This window comes from Desmodus rotundus, chromosome 13 (genome assembly GCF_022682495.2).
Source record: "Desmodus rotundus isolate HL8 chromosome 13, HLdesRot8A.1, whole genome shotgun sequence".
Taxonomy (NCBI): domain Eukaryota; kingdom Metazoa; phylum Chordata; class Mammalia; order Chiroptera; family Phyllostomidae; genus Desmodus; species Desmodus rotundus.
Window position 1 is genome coordinate 23,153,475 of NC_071399.1, and position 24,094 is coordinate 23,177,568.

The 24,094-nt window shown below is 38.1% G+C and overlaps 1 protein-coding gene across 1 annotated transcript in view; it reads left to right on the forward strand.

Annotated features, from left to right (window-relative positions):
* Positions 1-24,094, forward strand: part of LOC139440490 (A disintegrin and metallopeptidase domain 3-like) — an 88,324-nt gene that overhangs the window by 51,195 nt on the left and 13,035 nt on the right. The window contains exons 13-16 of the mRNA XM_071220145.1: positions 1,169-1,267; positions 9,707-9,902; positions 10,387-10,474; positions 10,751-10,934. Coding sequence (XP_071076246.1) covers positions 1,169-1,267; positions 9,707-9,902; positions 10,387-10,474; positions 10,751-10,934 — 567 coding nt within the window. The remainder of the gene's footprint in view (positions 1-1,168; positions 1,268-9,706; positions 9,903-10,386; positions 10,475-10,750; positions 10,935-24,094) is intronic.

Sequence of the window (24,094 nt, forward strand, 5' to 3'; positions counted from 1 at the left end):
ACTGTAAAATAATACAAGCCACTAAGTTTATGTTAATTTTTATAAGAAATAGATGAACTAATATAATACTGAATCAATTCTGAGTTCCTTGTGATGAACAAATTTCTTGAATAGATTTAAAGATTCCCTGCCAAAGAGACTGCAATTTTTCTGAAGAGAGCAATTTTGCCATCACAGCACATGTAGGTCCAATACATTGGCCATTTGGGCAAAATAATTTCCATGAAGACATTTGTAGCAACCTCAGCAGCATTTGGCTGACATGAGGTCAAGATCCAAGACTTAAAAGACTGAAAGTAGGGATTGTTAGTGTGAGAGAGACCAAGTACAGAACGGAACACTGTAGGAGAGAATCAATGTTCTGAAGGAATGTTCAGAGGAGCTAATGATTTTGAGCCAGTGAGTCAGTGATATGATAGATGTAGCAATCAGTAGAAACTATGAGCCTGAGGGAAGTTGGAAGCATATGATTGTTCAAAAGTTTATCTTGGGCCAAAGGTGTCTACCACCTCTAAAGCCAACAAGCCTCAGAGTAAGGTCTCCTGAGAGAATGAGTATCCAGTCCTTAGACTAAGGGGAGTGGTGATAATCTGGACCAAGTCACCAAAGCATTCTGAGTTATATTCATATATATTGTTTTTCCTCTGGAAAGCTGAGTTTTTGAATTGCATATTATTAACATACAAGTGCTTACAAATAAAGGGAATTGACAGAAGAATACCTCAACCAAAATATACATATGGACATATAAAATAAACCAGAATGTGCATACATGTTAAAATTTCAACTCATTATTAATAAAAATAATAAATTGAAATAGACATAAATGCTTGAGACTTGATAATATGGAAAAGTACTTGTGATGTAGTCAATGAAATATATAAGAATTCATTGTGCATGTTTGCAAAACCAAATAGGAAACAAATAAAGAAATTGCATTAAATTATTAACAGTTCAATTTCTTGAGCATGAAATCAGGAATGATTTATTACCATTGTTTTCTATACTGAAAATAAATTAAATTTAAATGAAGCCGTGTTACAAACAAATACAGATGTAAAAATTATGCTGTAATTGTAATTAACTGAGAGACGAACTTTAGTATATTTTGACAATTATTTATTTGATTAAAAATTCCTATTATTAACTTGATTGTATTTGCTTCTAGACATGCACCTTTAAAAAGTGCTGTGATCCTAGTACTTGTACACTGATTGGATTTGCAGAATGCGGCAGTGGACCATGCTGTGATAAAAAATCTTGTCTGGTAAACTTTCAAAATATACCATTATTTTGCAACATGGATTTCTTTGTGTTCTTATGCATTCATTGCATTCTAATTTTTAAAAAACTTGCTTTTACACATCTTTCAAATGTTTTATATGTACTCAATGCATACACAGTTGGTTTAGAATTTAGATGATGTCCTTAGGTCTTTTACTGCCTATTTTTCAACTCCATCAATCACTGTATCATTTCAATTTCTACTCAAGACCCATCCAGTTATTGCATCTAATACCAATTCCAGATTATTTGGGTACTATCAATTCTTGTTCAGGCCTGAATGAAGCTCTTCATCATGAAACTTGACAAAATTATAAATGAGCCACCAACACACATGTGACATGCAATGCTCAAATAAATGACAGCAATTTTTAAAAATCACATTTTGAAAATAACAGAAAAGGAATTCATGTGGAATAGTCAGCAATATGTAGCATGCAAAATAATGAAGTGTAGTTTGTCAAGCACTTCTAGCCTAGAAATGGATTGAATCTTTGACATTCCTTAGGGAGGTTTTTTTTTAAAATTATTTTATTGTTGTTCAATTACAGTTATCTGCATTTTCCTTCCACCCCTCCCTCCCACCCCAGCCAAACCCACCTCCCTCCCTTGCTTCCATCCTCCCCCTTGGCTTTGTCCATGTGTCCTTTAGAGTAGTTCCTGAAAACCCTTCCCCCCCACTGACTCCACCCCCCCTGTGGTTATTGTTAGATTGTTCTTAATTTCAATGTCTCTGGTTATATTTTGTTTGCTTTTTGGTTTTGTTGTTTATATTCCAGTTAAAGGTGAGATTATATGGTATTTGTCCCTCACAGCCTGGCTTATTTCACTTAGCATAAAGCATTAGGTAAGGTACAGCACCCATTTATGATAAAAAACACTTAGCACAGTGGGAATAGAAGGAGCATTCCCCAACATAATACAGGCCATGTATGAGACCTGCAACCAACAACTCAATGGGCAAAAACTTAGAGCTTTCCTACTAAGATCAGGAACAAGACAAGGATGCCTGCTTTCACCAATCTATTCAACATAGTATTGGATGTCATAGACACAGCAATGAGACAAAAAAAAAGAAAGAAAAAACATTCAAAAATAAACTAAGACGGATAAAAGACTTAAATATAAGTTGTAACACCATAAAAGTCCTAGAGGAAAACATTGGCAGGAAAGTCTCAGACATTCCACACAGCAACATCCTCACAGACATGTCCCCTAAAGCAAGGGACATAAAGGAAAGAATAAACAAATGGGACCCCATCAAAATAAAAAGCTTCTGCATGGCTAAAGAAAACAGCACTAACATAAAAAGAGAACCAACAGTATGGGAAAACATATTTGCCAATGATACCTCAGACAAGGGCCTGATCTCCAAAATATATAAAGAACTCACACGACTCCACTCCAGGAAGACAAACAACCCAATTAAAAAATGGGCAAAGGACTTGAACAGACACTTCTCCAAGGAAGACATACAGAGGGCCCAGAGACATATGAAAAGATGCTCAGCATCACTAGCCATCAGAGAGACGCAAATTAAAACCACAATGAGGTACCATCTCACACTGGTTAGAGTGGCCAAAATAAACAAATCAACAAACAAATGTTGGAGAGGATGTGGAGAAAAGGGAACCCTCGTGCACTGTTGGTGGGAATGCAGACTGGTGAGGCCACTGTGGAAAACAATATGGAATTTCCTCAGAAAACTAAAAATGGAACTGCCCTTTGACCCAGCAATTCCGCTGCTGGGATTATACCCTAAGAACCCTGAAACACCAATCCAAAAGAACCTGTGCACCCCAATGTTCATAGCAGTACAATTTACAATAGCCAAGTACTGGAAGCAACCTAAGTGCCCATCAGCAAATGAGTGGATCCAAAAACTATGGTATATTTACACAATGGAATTCTACACAGCAGGGAGAAAGAAGGAGCTCCTACCCTTTGCAACAGCATGGATGGAACTGGAGAGCATTATGGTAAGTGAAATAAGCCAGGCGGTGAGGGATAAATACCATATGATCTCACCTTTAACTGGAACATAATAAATAGATGAAAAAAGCAAACAAAATATACCAGAGACTTTGAAGTTAAGAAGAATCTAACAATGGTCAGGGGGGAGTGAGGAGGGGACAGTGAGGATAGGGGATTACAGGAACTACTATAAAGGACACATGGACAAAATCAAGGGGGAGGGTGGAGGTGGAGGAGGGAGGGGGGTTCAGGTGGGGTGGGATGGAGGCATGGGGAGAAAAAGCACACAACTGTAACTGAATAACAATAAAAATTAAAATTAAAAAAAAAGAAATAAAAATCATTCATATTGGAAAGGAGGCAAAACTGTCATTGTGTGCAGATGACATGATAGTGTACATAGAAAATTCTATAGACTCCACCAAAAAACTACTGGACCTAATAACTGAATTTGGCAAAACAGTGGGATACAAAGTCAATGTCCTTGGGGAGTTTTTCATTCAGTTTTCCCTATAGCCACACTTGAGAAGAGATTAGTTAGAATTTGTCTTCTGGGGATTGCATTATTATAGCACCTCATTTTGTGTCACTTTCAGAAGTCTATGACAAATGTAAAAGCTAATTAATGGGGCTGAGAACCAAGATGGTGGCGTAGGTAGACACACTGCGCTTCCTCTCACAACCAGAACTGACAGAAAATTGATGGCAAGGAAGTCCGACACCAAGGAAATAAAAAATAAACATTAATACAGACAGGTAGGAGGAGCAGAGATGGGCAGCCAGGAGGGATAGGACTCGCATGGCCACAGCAGGACCGAGACTGGCAGAGTGTGGGATGAGCGGGGCAGGCCGTCTGACCGCTAGCAGACCCTGTGTCCCCACATTCCCGCACAGATAAACCGGACAAACGGCGGGGATCGAAGCAGATTGTGTAACCCAGGGCTCCAGCGTGGGGAAGTAAAGCCTCAAACCTCTGATTGAAAATGCCCCTGGGGATTGGGGCGGCAGCAGGAGAGACTCCCAGCCTCACAGGACAGGTCGTTGGAGAGACCCACAGGGGCCTGGAGTGTCCACAAGCCCACCCACTCAGGAACCAGCACCAGAGGGGCCCAGTTTGATTGTGGGTAGCGGAGTGAAAGATTGAAATCCGGTGGAGAGTGGAGTGGGTGCCATTGCTCCCTCTGGGCCCCTCCCCCATGTACAGCATCACAGCGCAGCCACCAGTGTTGCCCCGCCCCAGTGAACATCTAAGGCTCCGCCCCTTAAAGTAACAGACATGCCAAGACAAAGAAAAACAAATGGCCCAAATGACAGAACACTTCAAAGCTCCAGAAAAAATACAACTAAGCGAGGAAGAGATAGCCAACTTAATGGATGCACAGTTCAAAACACTGGTTATTAAGACGCTCACAGAATTGGTTGAATCTCTTCGAAAACTAGATGAAAAAATGAAGCCTATGCTAAGAGAAACAAAGGAAAATGTACGGGGAACCAATAGTGATGTGAAGGAAACTGGGACTCAAATCAACGGTGTGGACCAGAAGGAAGAAATAAACATCCAACCAGAAAAGAATGAAGAAACAAGAATTCAGAAAAATGAGGAGAGGCTTAGGAACCTCCAGGACATCTTGAAACGTTGCAACATCCAAATTATAGGGGTGCCAGAAGGAGAAGAGGAAGAACAAAAAATTGAAAACTTATTTGAACAAATAATGAAGGAGAACTTCCCCAGTCTGGCAAAGGAAATAGACTTCCCAGAAGTCCAGGAAGCTCAGAGAGTCCCAAAGAAGCTGGACCCAAGGAGGAACACACCAAGGCACATCATAATTACATTACCCAAGATTAAACGCAAGGACCTACATCCAAGATTATTGTATCCAGCAAAGCTATCATTTAGAATGGAAGGGAAGATAAAGTGCTTCTCAGATAAGGTCAAGTTAAAGAAGCTCATCATCACCAAACCATTATTATATAAAATGTTAAAGGGAGTTACCTAAGAAAAAGAAGATCAAAAATAGGAACAGTAAAAATGACAGCAAACTCATAGTTATTAACAACCACTCCTAAAACAAAAACAAGAGCAATCTAGGGAAACAACTAGAACAGGAACAGAACCATAGAGATGGCGATCACATGGAGGGTTATAAATAGGGGAGTGGGAGGGGGAGAGGGGGGGAAAGGTACAGAGAATAAGTAGCATAGATGATAGGTGGAAAATAGACAGGGGGAGTGTAAGAATAGTGTAGGAAATGTAGAAGCCAAAGAACTTATAAGTATGACCCATGGACATGAACTATAGGGGGGGAATGTGGGAGGGAGTGGGTGGGCAGGATGGAGTGCAGTGGGGGGGGATGGGACAACTGTAATAGCATAATCAATAAATATATTTAAAAAAAGAAAAAAAAAGCTAATAAATGAGAGATTTTGCTTGTCAGATTTTTTTTTCTCTGTGTCAATGAACTCTCTCCCAACATTATTCTACTTTGTCCTGCATGTGTTCTTTATTACCTTATGGATTAGTAATTAGAGCCAATGGCCATTTGTCTTCAAGGCACATGAATGTAGAGGCCAGTGTAGTATTTCTACTTCTTAGCAATTAATCTCCTTGTGTTTTCCTTCTTCAGAGCCCTCATCTTAACCTTTGCCTCCAAATCAGTGGCATTGAGCAGTAAGACATTTGTAAACAGTACATTGTCCTTTATCTATATCCCAAAGGATAGTTTTTTAAACTGGTTCTTTAAAGTGATTATGTAATCACTGCATTTGGTTGACTGAACATTCACAGTAAAAGTTGCGAAGGAGGGCTTCTGGGCAACACCTAAGTGTACAATGTTAGTTCACATTAATTTTATTATGTGCTATAGCATAGAATTTGGCTTTTGATGTCATTTTGGACTGACAAGTGTCTTATACTCTGCTTTCTTTCATTATTGGCCATAAGCATAAAAGGCTTCCTGTTTTCTTCTCTGTCACTTCTAATTAGGCTAGTTTCCACTAATGCTTTTCCAAAGTTTAACAATTTGATCCAATATTTGAAAAATAACATTTCTATTTAGCAGATACAAATCCAAGTGCAAAGATATGGAAGACAATAGTTTAACCAGTGTTTTGCTGAAACAGAACTGAATAACTTGTTTCGAACTAGTATTCAGACATTCTACATGCACTTTAAGAAATTGTAATGGGGCCCTGGCTGGTGACTCAGTGGGCTGAGCACCTCCCTGTGAGCCAAGAGTTTGCTGATTCAATTCCCAGTCAAGGCACATGCCTGGGTTTCAGGCCATGACCCAATTGGGGGATGTGTGAGAGGCAACCCATCCATGTTTCTCCTGCTCATTGGTGTTTCTCTTTCTCCCTCCTTTCCCCTCTCTCTGAAAATAAATAAATAAATAAATAATTTAAAATATTGTAATTGGTACTGTATAATACAAATTCTGTATTGCTCAGTTGTGTCTTTTCTTGAGTTTGTGGAAAAATGATGTTTATTATGAATTTTTCATGCATATACTTTACTTATATGTAAAATATACGTAAAGATATGACAGTTCCCACTATATGTAGATTTTAGACTGAAGCCTACTAAAAATTTGAAGTAAAGCTAGTTCCCAATATTATTTTTATTTCACACCCTAGATACGCTATAATTTTAAAGTCATAGTGGAACAACAAAGGAGACAACTTCTACATATATAGCTTTTGTTATTAAAATGCCAAGTGACTGAAATATCATTTGACATTACATGACTTCACTTTTTAGAAGAATAAGTGGAAGTGTTCTTTTTTCTAAATAGTAGTTAAAAATTAAAATATCAAAACAGTCTGGAGTTGGCTGTATTAAGAAAATAAACCATAGGTCATACTTACCCCTTCAGTCTTTATTTTATTTGTATTACTTTTCTCAGCCACAGTTTACATCAGTACTATTCCACCCTACTTTCAGATGTACAGGAAGCAGCCAGACAACCATCCATTCTAATGAGTGTTCACCCTGCTGCCGCAAGCACCCATCTGGCTCCATACCCAGTTATCTTGACACTGTTGACTATATTCCCCATGCCGCAAACCGCTTTTCTGTGGCTATTCTGCAACTACCAATTTGCACTGCTTAATCCCTTCACCTTTTTCACCCTATGCTCTAGACCCTCTCCTGACAGCTGTCAATCTGTTCTCTGTATTCATGAGTCTCTTTCTATCTTCCCTTTTACAATTTGTTTATTAGATTCAATGCAGAAGTGAAATCATACAGTATTTGTCTTTCTCTGACTGGCTTATTTTACTTAGCATAATACTCTCTAGGGTCATTTGTGATGTTGTAAGACATTGTATCTTGATAATGGCCAAGTAACGGGAGATAAACACTTATGAAGCTCAAGTAAAACATGAGTCTAACTTCATGCTCAGGTGAATCTACATTTAAAAAAGAAAAAAAGAGAATTCTTATTCTATACATCTACTGAGTATCCTTGCATTTTTGTTGACAGGTCTTATACAACCTTCCTCTATTGTAATACAGATAGCTCATTGCACTTCCTGGCTTTTCTGGTCCATAGAACAATACTTCAAAAGAGTAGAGAGATCATTTCTTTCCCAGCAGCTGCCTCAATGCTCAGTGCTGCAGGAAGCCATGACTGATCTGGCTAAGTTAAATTCCCCACCACTGTTCCAGTCACTGTGTCTAGGGAGAAGTGTTCTGATGGTCATCCTGAGTCAGAAGCAGATTCCTGATTTATAACCCCGTCATGGTGGAGGTGGAGTAGGCCCTGAAAGAAAAGTTACTTGAAATGAAAAAGATGTGCATTAAGCAATATTTTACAAATATGATAAATACTAGCACCTGAGTTAGTACTGTGTTTCAGGAGTGCAATTTGTCCCCAAGAAATGACAGTTGAAAAAGAAATATGCATTGCTTGATGTAGATGTTTTGTTTTTATCTTGAAATGAGTATGTGATATAACCATAGCATAACAACGAGAGCTTTCATGAGAGCCTTTTTTAAAAAATGAGGTAAAAATCACATAAGGTAAAATGAACTATTTTTAAGTGAACAATTCAGTGACATCTAGCACATTCACAATGCTGTGCAGCTCCCACCTCTATCTAGTTCCAGAACAAGCTCATCGTCCAAACAGAAAACCCCTAACCCAGTAAGCATTTGCTATCCTTTCCTCCTTCCTGTCAGTCTCTGGCAACCACCAACCTGCATTCTGTCTTTATGGGTTTACTTATTCTGGATATTTCATATAAGTAGAACCATGCGATATGTGACATTTGGTGTCAGGCTTTATTTAATGTAGCATTTTCAAAGTTTATTCACCTTTAGCATGTATCAGTCTTGCATTCCTATATATGGATGGAAATATTTCATTGCATGCATATACCACAGTTTATCTATTCATTCATTGATGGACATTTGGGTTCTTTCCAATCTACTTCTCTAGAACTTTTAAGTAAATTTAAAATTATCTTTAAGTAGTTAAAATGTAATAGAATCCAAATGATGATTACCAACACAATGCTCTTATGTAATCATTTTACATTTTTGGTTTACTTCTTTAAAAAATATTTGTTTCAGAAAGATCAAAAAGGAAATCAATAGTGTCCTTTGTCTCAAACAGTTAGGTGCAATCATGAAATCGGAGCAACAGCCTTTTGAAAAGGCTTCATCCTAGAACCTCTACCTGGGTAACAGTGCCCACTTACTCTATCAATGCAAACCAATTTGTTTCCTATTGTTCTCACATTGGAAGTTCCTAGAACAATGAGAGAGCTCAACAGTATTTTAAAGGCACTGCAACATTTTCTGATAAAGAAAAGATGGGGGCAGTGAGGCTAGGGCATTACAGGAACTACTATAAAGGACACATGGACAAAATCAAGGGGGAGGGTGGAGGTGAGGGAGGGAGGAGGGTTCAGCTGGGGTGGGGTAGAGGGATGGGGAGAAAAGGCATACAACTGTAATTGAATAACAATAAAAATTTTAAAAAAGAAAAGAAAAGATGCTAAGTTATGTGTTTAACATTTCCCCATCTTTCAGAACATTACATACACACTTGCTTGTGAATTTCATGTTGGGTATGAGTCCATGATCTGATGCCATTTTGTTCATGTCCACTTAAATTTCATAATAGGTCAGCATAAAGTAAATTATTTCAAAAGAAGGGTGCTATGCTCAGTGGATAACATGCACAGTGGCTCTGCTTAATGTTAATGGCATCAGCCAGGAATTTGAGTTATACCACTCCTGTACTGAACTAATATGTGATCTTTGACTAGTCATTTAATATCTCATCACTCTTACCTCCAATGACAGTTTATCTAAATTATAACAGCAGATAATAATATGTTGCTTGGAGTAGTGTGCTAAGACTTCATTGTAGTGTGAAGCACTTTAAGGTCTTTGGATAAAATGTCTTACAAAAATATATATTTGTCGCTCCTTTTCTCACAGATTACTGCGAGAGGAAAAATATGTCGGATGAGCACAGATCCATGTGATTTTACAGAATATTGCAGTGGATTATCTGAGTTTTGTGCGCCAGATATGAAAGCTGCTGACTTAGAACCATGTAGTAATAAGACCACCTATTGCTTTGAGGGAAAATGCCAAGATCCAGACAGACAGTGTATGGAGTTATTTGGAAAATGTAATAGCTGTATGTTTTTCCTGGGGCTTGTTTTTAAACTGTATTTCTAAAGTCAGTAATCCACCCTGTAAGCCACAATGAAAGGCATTATTTATTCAAATCCAAATTTGAAAATAAAATTGCAAATGAAAGCCTTTGAATTATGTTGAGGCAAAATAGGCTTAATAATTATAGGATAAAGAGAATAGAACATTAGTAAAATTTCAGGTGATAGGTGTAAAAGAAATAGATTATTAGAATTGTAGATAAAAGAGCAAATGACTTTGATTTCTTTACCATTCTACAGAATACCAATTTTTCTCTTCTGAAGTTGGTAGTTTTTAAGGAGTGTTTCTCCTTCTCAAATGGACATTAGATGACATCAAAAATTTGTAGTCGATGGTACTGACTGGGCAATGCTGCTGTCTAGATATCTCTGTATTAATTTACCACACTTTTAGTTTTAAGTTTTTTTTAAGATGAGTAATTGGAACTATATTTTCAGTTGCTAAAGGTGCTGATTATCTATGTTTACAAGAAGTGAATGTTCATGGAGATTCGTTTGGAAACTGTCGAGGGCGATGTGCATATAGGTATGTATTTAGAAAAGTATCCATTTTCTGGATGCTTGTCTATTTTTTGTGTCTGTGTTTTCTGCAATGAGTCACTAAATTCAAATGAGAGGTGAATATAATACATACAGATGAATTTATATGTTGCACCTCATGAAATGGTGTATGTTCTGAATAGCTTTACTGTTATGGTCTGAGTAACATTTTGAGTTATCCTCATATTTTGAATTGTTATTTACCTAATACATTGTGTCCTGAATTGACATATGGGAAATTTTCTCTGCTTTACATTGCCAGAAATACCCTTTGTGGAAAGCTAGTTTGTCACTGGATGCATACACGTATAGCAGTACCATTGGAAGCTTACGATGTGCAATATACTTACTTTGGAGGCCATGTATGTATATCAGCAAATATGAGAGATCCTACTCCTGAAAAGAGAACCTATGTAGGTGATGGCACTGCATGTGGTTTTCAAAGGGTAAATATAAATTTTACTTGATTCTATTTAGTTTGTGTGTCTGTGTGTGTGCGTGAGAGAGTCAAAAGTCAAGATTTCTGTTAGTCAAAGGAACACTTGCTTTCCTATCAGTTTTATTATAAACTTTGCTATAGATATTTAAATTTGGTTCCTCACACTTGAGAATCTAAGCCTCTTCATTAGGCTAGGATTTGGTCTGCTATGATTTGTGTAAAGAAAAAAAGAAAAAAATCAAATAGCACACTGAAAAAGTAGAATAGAACAACCTGAATAGTAAGAACAACAACAACACATGAACAAAAACAAAACCCCCAAATCCCCAAGTGTTGAGTTTTGTAGTAATTGATGAGAACTAATCAGCCTATTCTCATTCTTTCTCCAAAAGCATGATATAGTTGTTAAAAGTTTGACCCTCTTACAAAGAATTATAATAAAACAGAGTTTAAGTTTTGCTTAATTTCTTTTTATAAATTTGAGTAATTTGTACAAATGATTTTTTTAAATTTTAATTATATTTTATTGATTATGCTATTAAAGTTTTCCCAATTTTCCCACTTTGCCAACCCCCCCCAAGCAACCCCACTTCCTCAGGCATTCCCCTCCCCTTTGCTCATGTCCATGGGTCATGTGTATAAGTTCCTGTACTGAACTTTACATCCCCATGGCTATTCTGAGACTACCAATTTGTACTTTAAAAAAAAAAATTGTTGTTCAATTACAGTTGTCTGCATTTTCTCCCCGCCTCTCCACTCCACCCCAGTCAAGCCCACCACCCTCCCCCATCTCCACCCTCCCCCTTGGTTTTGTCCACGTGTCCTTTATAGTACTTCCTGAAAACCCTTCTCCCCACTATCCCCATTCCAATCCCCTCTGGCTATTGTTAGAGTGCTCTTAACTTCAATGTCTCTGGTTATATTTTGTTTGCTTTTTTCTTTTGTTGATTATGTTCCAGTTAAAGGTGAAATCATACGGTAATTGTCCCTCACTGCCTGGCTTATTTCACTTAACATAATGCTCTCCAGTTCCATCCATGCTGTTGCAAAGGGTATAAGCTCCTTCTTTCTCTCTGCTGCATAGAATTCCATTGTGTAAATATACCATAGTTTTTGGATCCACTCATTTGCTGATGGACACTTAGGTTGTTTCCAGTTCTTGGCTATTGTAAATTGTGTTGCTATGAACATTGGGGGCACAGGTTCTTTTGGATTGGTGTTTCAGGGTTCTTAGGGTATAATCCCAGTAATGGAATTGCTGGGTCAAAGGGCAGTTCCATTTTTAGTTTTCTGAGGAAGTTCCATACTGTTTTCAACAGTGGCCGCACCAGTTTGCATTCCCACCAACAATGTACTAGGGTTCTCTTTTCTCCACATCCTCTCCAACATTTGTTTGTTGATTTGTTTATGTTGGCCACTCTGACTGGTGTGAGATGGTACCTCATTGTGGTTTTAATTTGCATCTCTCTGATGGCTAGTGATGCTGAGCATCTTTTCATATGTCTCTGGGCCCTCTGTATGTCTTCCTTGGAGAAGTGTCTGTTCAAGTCCTTTGCCCATTTTTTAATTGGGTTGTTTGTCTTCCTGGAGTGGAGTCGTGTGAGTTCTTTATATATTTTGGAGATCAGGCCCTTGTCTGAGGTATCATTGGCAAATATGTTTTCCCATACTGTTGGTTCTCTTTGTATGTTAGTGCTGTTTTCTTTAGCCATGCAGAAGCTTTTTATTTTGATGAGGTCCCATTTGTTTATTCTTTCCTTTATGTCCCTTGCTTTAGGGGACATGTCTGTGAGGATGTTGCTGCATGGAATATCTGAGACTTTCCTGCCAATGTTTTCCTCTAGGACTTTTATGGTGTTATGACTTATATTTAAGTCTTTTATCCACCTTGAGTTTATTTTTGTGTATGGCGTAAGTTGGTGATCGAGTTTCATTTTTTTGCACGTAGCTGTCCAGATCTCCCAACACCATCTGTTAAAGAGGCTATTTTTGCTCCATTTTATCCTCCTGCCTCCTTTGTCAAATATTAATTGACCGTATAGACTTGAGTTTATTTCTGGGCTCTCTGTTCTGTTCCATTGGTCTATGTGCCTGTTTTTATGCCAGTACCAGGCTGTTTTGATTGCAGTGGCCTTGTAATACAGTTTGATATCGGGTATTATGGTCTCTCCTACCTTGTTCTTCTTTCTCAAAATTGCTGCAGCTATTTAGGTTCATTTATGTTTCTATATAAATTTCCAAAGTTTTTGTTCTATAGCTGTGAAATATGTTATAGGTACTTTAATAGGGATTGCATTGAATGTATAAATCGCTTTGGGTAGTATGGCCATTTTGTTGGTGAAAATTCTTCCAATCCATGAGCATGGTACATGCTTCCATTTGTTTGTGTCTTCCTTAGTTTCCTTCTTCAGTGTTCTGTAGTTTTCTGAGTACGCATCTTTTATCTACTTGGTTAGGTTTATTCCTAGGTACTCTATTTTTCTTGTTGCTATATCAAATGGGATTTTTTTCCCTGATTTCTGTTTCTGATGTTTCATTGTTGGTGTACAAGAATGCCTTTGATTTCTGAGTATTGAGTTTGTACTGAGTATTGATTTAGCTGTTTTGCCAAATTCACTTATTAGGTCGAGTAGTTTTTTGGTGGATTCTATAGGATTTTCCATGTACACTATCATGTCATCTGCAAACAATGACAGTTTTTATTCCTCCTCTCCAATTCAGATGCCTTTAATTTCTTTTTTTGTCTGATTGCTGTGGCTAGGACTTCCAGTACTATGTTGAATAGGAGTGGAGAGAGAGGGCATCCTTGTCTTGTTCCTGATCTTAGTGGGAAAGCTCTAAGTTTTTGTCCATTGAGTCTGATGTTGGCTTTAGGTCTCTCATTATGGCCTTTATTATATTGAGGAATGCTCCCTCTATTCCCACTTTGCTGAGTGTTTTTATCATAAATGGGTGCTGTATCTTATAAATGCTTTTTCCACATCTGTTGATATGATCATGTGATTTTTGTCTTTGTTCTTGTTTATGTTATGTGTTATGTTTATGATTTGTAGATGTTGTACCATCCTTGTATCCCTAGGATGAATCCCTCTTGATCATGGTGTATGATCTTTATAATGTATTCCTGGATGTGGTTTGCCAATATTTTGTTGAGGATTTTAGCATCTATGTTCTTCAGCAATAGTGGCCTGAAGTTTTCTTTCTTTGTTATGTCTTCATCTGGTTTTGGGATTAGGATGATGTTGACTTCATAAAATGAGTTGGGAGTCTTCCATCATCCTGAATGTTTTGAAATAATCTGTGGAGCATGGGGGTTATCTCTCCCGTAAATGCTCTGTAGAATTCTCCTGTGAAACCATCTGGTCCAGGGCTTTTGTTTGTCAGTAGCTTTTTGATTACTGTTTCAATTTTATCACATGTTATTGGTCTGTTCAGGCTTTCTGCTTCTTCTTCTTTGAGTTTTGGAAGGTTATATTTTTCTAGAAATTTGGCCATTTCATCTAGGTTTTCACATTTCTTGTCATATAGTTCTTCATAGTAATTTCTTACAATCCTTTGTATGTTGGTGGTATCAGTTGTAGTCTCTCCTCTTTCATTTCTGATTGTGCTTATTTGGGTCCTCTCTCTTTTTTTCTTGATGAGCCTACTTAAAGCTTGTCAATTTTGTTTATCTTTTCAAAGAACCAGCTCCTGGGTTCTTTGATCCTTACAATTGTGCTTTTAGTCTCTAGTCATTTAATTCTGCACTGATCTTGGTTATTTCCTTCCTTGTACTTGCTCTGGGTTGTCTTTGTTGTTGTTACTTGAGTTCTTGTAGGTGTACGGTTAGGTTGTTTATTTGAAATGTTTCTATTCTTTTTATGTAGGCCTGTGTTGCTATGAATTTCCATCTCAGGACTGCCTTTGCTGTTTCCATAGGTTTTGGATTGTTGTGAGTTCATTTTCATTTGTCTCCATAATGTTTTTGATTTCTTCCCTAATGTCATTCTTCACCCATTCATTGTTTAATAGCATGGTATTCAATCTCCATGTTTTTTAGTGTTTTGGGTTTTTTCCTTTGGGGTTGGTTTCTAGTTTCAGTCCCTTGTGGTCAGAGAAAATGCTTGATATGATTTCAATTTTCTTGTCTTGTTGAGGCTTGTTTTGTGTCCTGTCATGTGGTCTACCTTTGAAAAAGTTCCATGTGCATTTGAAAAGAATGTGTATTTTGCTTCTTTGGGATGAAAGGCTCTATGTATATCAGTGAAGACCATTTCATCTAGGGCATTGTTCAATGCCACAATATCTTTGTTGATATTTTGTTTGGAAGATCTGTCCATCTTTGGCAGTGGGGTGTTAGAATCCCCTACTATAATTGAGTTGCTGTCAATGTCTTTCTTGAAGTCCTCCAAGATTTTCTTTATGTATTTGGGTGCTTCTGTGTTGGGAGAATTTGTGTTTACAATGTTTATGTGTTCTTGTTGTATTCTTCCTTTGAGTATTATGAAGTGATGTTCTGGTTCTCTCTTTATGGCCCTTTTTTGAAGTCTATTTTTCTGATATGAGTATTGCTACCCCTGTTTTTTTTTCCTGTCCATTTGCTTGGAAAATTTGTTCCCAGCCCTTCACTTTTAAGTCTGTGTAGGTCTTCTGTCCTGAGGTGGGTCTCTTGTAGGCAGCATATGTGTGGGTCATGCTTTCTTATCCATTCAGCTATGTAGGTCTTCTGTCCTGAGGTGCGTCTCTTGTAGGCAGCATATGTGTGGGTCATGCTTTCTTATCCATTCAGCTATTCTATGTCTTTTTTTTTCATTTTTATTGTTATTCAGTTACAGTTGTATGCCTTTTCTCCCCATTCCTCCACCCCACCCCAGCCGAACTACCCTCTCTCCCCCACCTCCACCCTCCCCCTTGATTTTGTCCATGTGTCCTTTATAGTAGTTCCTGTAACCTCCTCTCATAACTATCCCCTCCTGACTCCCCCCAGGCTATTGTTAGATTATCGTATGTCTTTTGATTGGAGCATTTAATCCATTTGCATTGAAGGTTATTACTGATAGGTACTTATTCATTGCTGATTTTTCATGCATGTGTTCCTCTCTCTCTCTCTCTCTCTTATCCTTCGTTTCCTTATACCAATCCCTTTAGCATCTCTTACAGAGCTGGTTTAGTGGAGGTGTATTCTTGTAGACTTCTTTTTTTCTGTGAAACTCCTTATTTGGCCTTCTATCTTGATTGAGAGCCTTGCTGGGTAAAGAAGTCTTGGTCGCAGACCTCTGGTTCTCATTACTTGGAATATTTTTTGCCATTCTCTTCTGGCTTAGAGTGTTCCATGGAGAAGTCAGCTGCTAGCCTTATCAGGGCTCCCTTGTATGTTACTTCTTGTTTGTCCCTTGCTGCCTTTAAGATTCTCTCTTTGTCTTGGAATTTTGCCATATTAATTATGATGTGTCTTGCAGTGGGCCTCTTTGGGTTCCTCTTGCTTGGGACTCTCTGTGATTCCTGGATTTGTGTGACTTTTTCACTAATCAATTTAGGGAAATGTTCTATGATTACTTTTTCAAACGGGTTTTCTATCCCTTTCTCTTCCTCATCTCCTTCTGGTATTCCTATTATAAGGATATTATTACGTTTCATGTTGTCCTGCATTTCCCTTAACCCCTCTTCATTCTTTCTGAGCCTCCTTTCCTTTTCTTCCTCATTCTGGGCGATTTTTCTACCTTGTCCTCCAGTTCACTGATCGGATACTCTGCTTTATCGAGCCTGCTTTTGATTCCTTCTACTGTGTTCTTCAGTTCAGAAATTGCATTCTTCATTTCCTCTTGACCCTTGTTGATAGTTTCTATTTCCTTTTTCATGTTGATACAGTTTGCAGTGAGTTCATTATAGTTTCCATGTAGTTTTTGGTAGTTCTGTGTGAGCTCATTAAGCTTCCTTGTAACCAATTCTTTGAACTAAATATCTGATAGTTGACTTGCCTCTTTTTCATTTAGCATTGTTGCTGAGAGTTCCTCCTTTCATTTAGGGATTATTTCTTTGTCTTCCCATTGTTTGCGAGACTCTTCCTGTTAGCCTCTGCTTCTTATGTTGCTCTGTTCTGATCCCCTGGGTTTATGGTGTAAACTTCTGTGGTAGAATACCTGTGAGATTCAGTGGTACAGTCTTCTTGATCTCCCGATCTTACTGATCTTGAGCTGTGGTTTATGTTGGCTCTGTGTATGTCTTTGTCTTTTTGTTCTAGTTGGGTCTTTCTTTGGTGGGTCTTTCCCACCAGCTGGTTGTCTGAGGGTCAGTCTGTCCCCCACCTCTTGTTTTCTGTTGTGCAGGTGTGGGCAGGTTGTGTTGGAGCTGGTTCTTCTGTGTGTACAAGGTTTTGAGGCTTTTCTCTTGCTCTTGTTCAGTTCTTATGCACTATTTAGTTGTATTTCCAGATAGGTCCTGGGTTGAGTTAATGTGACTTCCACTCCCTCCTTCACCGTCTTCTGTTCTTAGCTGTTGGTGTTTCCTGTGTTGGTGGTTTTCCTCTTTCCAGAGGTATCCTGGTGTTCACAGCTTCTACCTACTCTTTATTATGGTAGGTTGTAGGGGGAAGGTGAAATGGCTTAAGAGAGCAGGAGTGTATTATATGATATTTAAAGTACCAGCCCTTAGAGAAGAGATAGGAGATCCTTTGGATATATATAGTGTTAACCGTGATAATTCACCCACCTAGCCACTTTTTAGAAAGATTGAAAAGAATATAAGACTCTTATTGTGGGGGGGAAGGATTGTGAGTTGGATCTAGAAAACTGAGCTTGCGGGACATCAGATTATGAGGTAAAGTGAGAGTAAAGCATAGAAAATAAGTGTAACATGTGACAGAATAGATTTAACCACATCAGTAATAAAGTTCAGGAAACAGTGAAGTGGGCTGAGATCTGGGAGGGATTCTGTGTAGTATTTACAAATGTATGGAACAGCTATTATTTACAATAGTAATGGAGCAACACTCATATGACAGAATTTGTGTGATCTGGATAACGAGAAGCAGAGTATAGGTCCTAGAGTAGTGTGCTAATGGAACACAAGTGAAGTGAAAGGCAGTTAATTAACAATACATGTGAAAGAGAGAACAAGGGGAAACCAGTCAAACAATGCAAATTAACCAGTCAAGTGAAGAAGACTAAACAGAAAGAAGAGAGATACAAAAATACTAATAAAATGAGTGATGTAAGAATAATGAAAAAAATAATACAAATATACAATATCTTGCAAGTTCTCTGGAGTAGCAAAGTGAAATTTGTTTCACTGTCTCAGCTATTGGGAAGCCCCCTCATTGGGTCCAACTTTGGTCTTTTCACAGTTCCAGGTTTTATTGTCTCATTTGTGGGGATTAATATATATATAAAAAAAAGACGGAAGGAAGAAGAGATATAAGGGAAGAAAGAAGGAGTAGAACAAGAAAGAAGGAAAGAGGAAGAATGTGTTAAAAGAAAGAAAAAATAATGAAAAAATAATAAAGAAATAATAATAAAGAATTACTTTAGAAAAAAATTAAGCAAACATACAAACAAATGAAAAAACCAAGGCTGCTGGCTTCAAATTGGCCAAGCCAGTTTTGCTGGTCTTTTATCTTCAGCCAACTCAGGCAGTCTATCCCAGGTCTTCTCTGTCCCAACCAGCACTGGAGCAGCCTCCAGCCCAGCTCTCCAGTGGTCCCCAGACCCACAGGTTCAGGCACTCACCCTTCTCTGGGCTATGGGTGTGCGAGCAGGGCCTTCCTTGATTCGCAGTCTCCCTGGTGCCTCTGGTCTTAGGTCCTTCCGAGGTGAGGCAGGCACACTCCACTGTCGATGCCTGTAGTCTCACCCCCACCCCCACCGCCCAGGTGTGTACTCTCCCCCTGGTGCTTCAGATTTGGGCTCCATACCCGCCACAGCCCCGCAGGAACACCAAGCAGCTGGGTGGAGAGGAGACTGGAGCTGTTGCTGCAGGAGAGTTCCTCAAACTGCCCTGGAGGGTCTTTTTGTTTTTGAGAAAATCCTCCTGTTCAATCCTGCTGCTCCATACATGGAAGCGCCTGTCCTCTCGCTCAGCCCATCTCTCCTGCTAGACCAGGAATGTCCGGGTCAGGGCCCCACATGGCCCAGCTCTCAACTCTCCCCCACCGGTGTTCTGCGTCAGTGGTCTTCGTGGGTTAACCACTTGTCCTTATTCCCCTCACTGCGACTTCAAGCAACCAGGTCTCTCTCTGGATGCTGCTCAACCCCTGTTTGGCAGGGGAGGGGACTGTTACCTCCACTCTCCCAGGAGTCCTGCTGCAGGCCCTGCGGCATGGGCTTGGGGCTACAGTTGCCGCGGGCCCCACACTGGTCTCCACACTGGTCTCCGTACTGGTCCCAGGAACTTTTTGTCCTGAAGCAATCCCATTACCGTCTGTTTTTCCAGTGTCCTCTATACTTTTTGGTCTCCTATCTTCTTAAGCGCTGGGGCACTGTTGGCTGTTCCTCTCCAAGTTTATAACACCCACTGTACAGACTTTCCCTGAGCTTGTCAGGTTTAGTGTGTGGCCCCCCCATTTTTTGCCCTCAGCATTATAAAGTAACATATCTTCCCTTCCAAAATCATTTAAAACAAAGTGAAAGTTGTTTACAACAAATATGGCAGAGTAAGGACAAAAAATTATTAACTAATTTAATTGTTCATTAATTAGAGAAAAGCAGTAAAATGGTATATAAACACATATATACATGTACATACATCTATTTGTATACATACATATATGTACAGACATATATGAAAGAGCATATATGTGTATATGCACATATATATATTTTGGTAATATAATAGTTATCATATATATTATGATTATGTTTGGTATTATACTCTCTCTATATAGTATACTACCAAAAATAATTTGGGCTTCGTCTGTTGTTCTGGCATAGAGCTCCCAAAGCCCTTGGAATTTCCTGAGTCATAACAGTATTTTTTGTTATTCATCCCCTCCCAACCAAACCAATGAAATGGTATTTCATCAGGCCTCTACTTAGTTTCAGGGTAGGGCTGGTCATCAGAGAGACCAAATGATTAGAGGATTGGAACTTTTAACCCCACCTTCCAAGCCTCACAGAACAGAACTCCATGGTGGAGAGTGGTATGGCTGAAGAGTGAACTCTACAGAGACTTGCAAACAGTGAGATTCAGAGAGTTTCTAAGTTGATGTACTCATTGACTTGCTGTGCTGATAATGTACCTGGAAAGGACATGGGAGCTAATGCCTTCACCCCCCCCCCAATACCTTGCCTTATACATTTCTTCCATTTGGATGTGCCTGAGTTGTACTCTTTGTAATAATCTAATAACCATAACTAAAGTATTTTCTAGAGTTGTGTGAGAAAATGAACAAATGTGAGAAGTCAAATATCATACTTTTTATGCATTTCTAATGTACTAATGTGAAATTAATTTTCAGCTATTCAGAAATATACATTGGTATAGGAGAATTATGATGTAAGTTATAACAGGAAAACATCAAGACCTGTGAAATGATGATAATAGGTTGGTCAGATAAATTACAGTATATCCAACTCTACATCTCTTTCTCAAATAATATTTGTAAATAATTTTAATGACATGGAAGTATATTTGCAAAATTATGGCAGTGAGACATCAGGGCAAAACATGCATTTCTGATATTTGGATCGCACATAGAAATTCTTTGGGATGCGTTTTTTACAAAAGCACAAATCATATCTTTGGCTTAAGATCTTGCTGGTCATCTCTAAGTCAAGATTGTGGCAACCCTGTGACTTTATGTCTTAGTTATTATAGCTTTATAATAGGTAAAAAAAGTAAAGGTTTTAGAAGAAGCTCTAGCATCCAGGCAGCATTCAAAGGCATTTGAAGCCGAGGATGATCTAATAAAAAATATGCAAGATAACCTCTACACCGAAAACTGCAAAACATTATTAGAGAACCAAAGAAGGTCTACATTAACCAATGAATATTTATGCTGTCAAACATCCTAAAAATATCCTAAAATATAAGTGAATATTTATGCTATCAAACATCCAAATCCCAGAAGGTATCCTTTTTTTGGAGGGGGAGGCAATGTGTTGCTGGGGGAAATTGAAAGACTGATTTAAAGGTTTATATGGAAATGCAAAAGGCTACAGATACAAAATAGCAAATGTCATTGTAAAGAAGGAAATGGAAAGTGGACATTTACACTAGTAAATATAAAACTAAAGTAATTAAGACAATGCAGTATTGGTACAAGGATGTATGAACTGACCTATAGACTAAAATAGAGAATATTATTTTGGAGGAATTGGAAATTAAAATGTTTTAATAAAGTCCTCAGAGAAAAATGAGGTGTTGTGTCTGGCACAATTAATGGTTTCTTAAATGAAATACATGAATAATATATAAAGGAAAACATAAGTGTATTACATTATGCTTAAAAACTACTAAATAGAGATTTAAGGTTATAGAAGGACAGACTAGATATGCTTTTCCCTTTTCCTTCTACTATATATAGTTTAAAAACCTGAATGTTATCTTAAAAGCAACCTAAGAATACTTTGAAAGCTGGAAAGAGAAAGGCAGACCAGCTAGGGACCTCATATATCCTAAACTGGGTGCTAGAGAAGTCTGAATCTCAGAAATACCGACTGGCATAGACAAAAGGAAGCCCTCAGGGTAAGCCTGACTTCTTTAGCCAAAAGAATAACCTAGCAAAGCAGTACACTCCTAGACAATAAGTACTCTATTTCTGCCAAACAACACAGAACAAAACGTGACCACACTTCTACTCTCACCAGAATGGTATGAGCAGAAGGTTGGTAGACAGGCTGTTCCCTCCTGATCCTTACAGTAACTGGGAACCTTTGCATTGCAGGTGTGAGTGGATCCTGTATTTCTAACCTTACCTGGAAATAGTAAGGCAGTGTCCCTTTCCCCTGCTCCAGAGCTCTGAGGAGAACTGGTAAAAGTCAAAGCTTAAGCAGGATTCAAAGTCTCATAACATAATATTCAAAATATACAGGTATTAATAAAAGTCACTCTTAATCCCAAGGACCAGCAAAGATCTCAACTTAAAAGAGAAAAAAAAATCAACTAACACTAAAACCAAGATGACACTGATGTTCAAAACACCCCTCCAAGAATCTAAAGCGGCCACAACTCTGTAAACATGCCTACTTGTGCCCCACCCGGTATATAAAACTCAGTGAAGGTCCCAGGAGCAGAATGATGGGGACAAGAGAAGAAATTAGTGAAGCTGAAGACAGAACCCCCCAAAATACTCAATTGAGCAATAGAATGAAAATTAAATAGAGCTTCAAGGACATGTGGAGTTATAAGAAAACATATAATATCCTTGGTATTGCTATCCTAGGTAACAGAAGAAAGAATTTAAGGATGGAAAAGGATTTGAGGAAATAATGCCTGAAGAGTTTGCAAATTTGTCAAAAGGAATGAACCTACAGATGAAAGAAGTTGAAAGAACATCATATAGGATGAACCTGGTGAAATCCATAGTAGGATACAGCATAATAAAATTTTTGAAAATTAAAGACAAAGAAAAAGGATCTTAAAAGTAGTGAGAGTGAAATTATACATTGTGTACAAGAGAAACAGTTACAATAATGGAAATAAAACCATATGGGAACTAGACTACAAAAGATTGCCATGCTAGTTAACAAGTCTTCTATCACCTTACATAATAATGGGATTCACCTAATGTTCTGTGGGAAATGAGCCATGCATTTGAAAGTCCCCTGGTGTGTCATGCCAGCCCTGTATGGCTTTACATACTACTCATTTATCCAGCAGTGATTCTCTACCTGGGAAAGTCTTGATCATTAGCCCATGCTCAACTGGGTAATGTCCCCATGGAGGGAAAAGAAGGAAAGAGAGAGAAACGGAAACATAAAGGAAGGGAAGGGAAGGAAGGGAGAAAGAGAGAGAGGGAGGAAGACTGACTTTTCCTGCTTAGTTCAGTAGGAGCTTTAAGCTGCCATGATTTTCCACTCCCACACCATTTTTAATTAAACATACCTAATTGGAAGCTTTCCCTGTGTGACTGGGGTGTGTCACATGACAGTCTTCATTCTGGAAGCTGAATTTTAGGCTGTGGTACTTACGATACTTTAGTTGGATAGTTCCTATTCTATGGCAGATCACTTGAGAAGCCCAAATTCTGTAGGTACCTTTATTTCAATTGCCTCAGAAAACAAAATATCTTTCTAAATTTTGTCTCAGGGGATAAAAATGTTGTGCTGACTACATTCTGTCATTGAGAGAAAGAAGTGAATATTGAAAGTGAACTAATTCTGTGGTTTTGTGGATAGACTTCCATTGATAATTGCACATTTTCCCCACCCTCTCCAATCCTGCCTTTTCAGCTCTTCTTCCTCTATTTTCTTTATGATGCTGAGGCTGCAGCTCCTCTACAGCACTGTGAGGCTGATGAACTAGGCTCTCTTCTTTGCCATTGTACTGGATGTTGTTGCTTTCTCCATTTTATCCATCAATGGTCTTCATTCCATTTCTTAAATCTCTCATCTTCTAATTGCCTCTTTCTGATTCCCCTTTACCCTCATTTATTGGGGGAAAGGAGGCTATTGTGTGTATCAAATCTGTCAACCTAAATTGGAATTATACTGAGGATATTTTAAATCAAGATTATATTCCATTTGTTTTCCTGAATTATTCAGTTGATTTTGGAGAGGATGGAAGTTAATGCTTCTTTACCTCACTCTCATTTAATGTGGGTCCTTTGTAAAAGTTATCAGTCTACTGATCTATTAATTGATGTATCTGTGTATCTGGATCAAAAAGAGAGAGAAGTTACTTCTTATTTATAAATATGAAGAAATGTCTATCTTCCTATTACATGATAATAATTCTAAAAAACTCTTATAAATTTCATATTTTGATACTAAGTGAACAATATACTACATGAAGATAGGCATTATTCCAACAATGCAAGTTTGCTAGATGTTGTTTGTGATAGAGTCTTTGAATTTTTTATTTATAGGGCTTAGAACAGGAGAATAGTTTATCAAAAACATACAAATATATGGAGATGAATAACATGTTTTTAAATAATGAATGGGTCTACAATGAGGTCAAGGAAAAAATCAAAAAGTATGTAAAAAAATGAAAATAAACAACAAACCAAAACCTATAGGACACAGCAAAAGG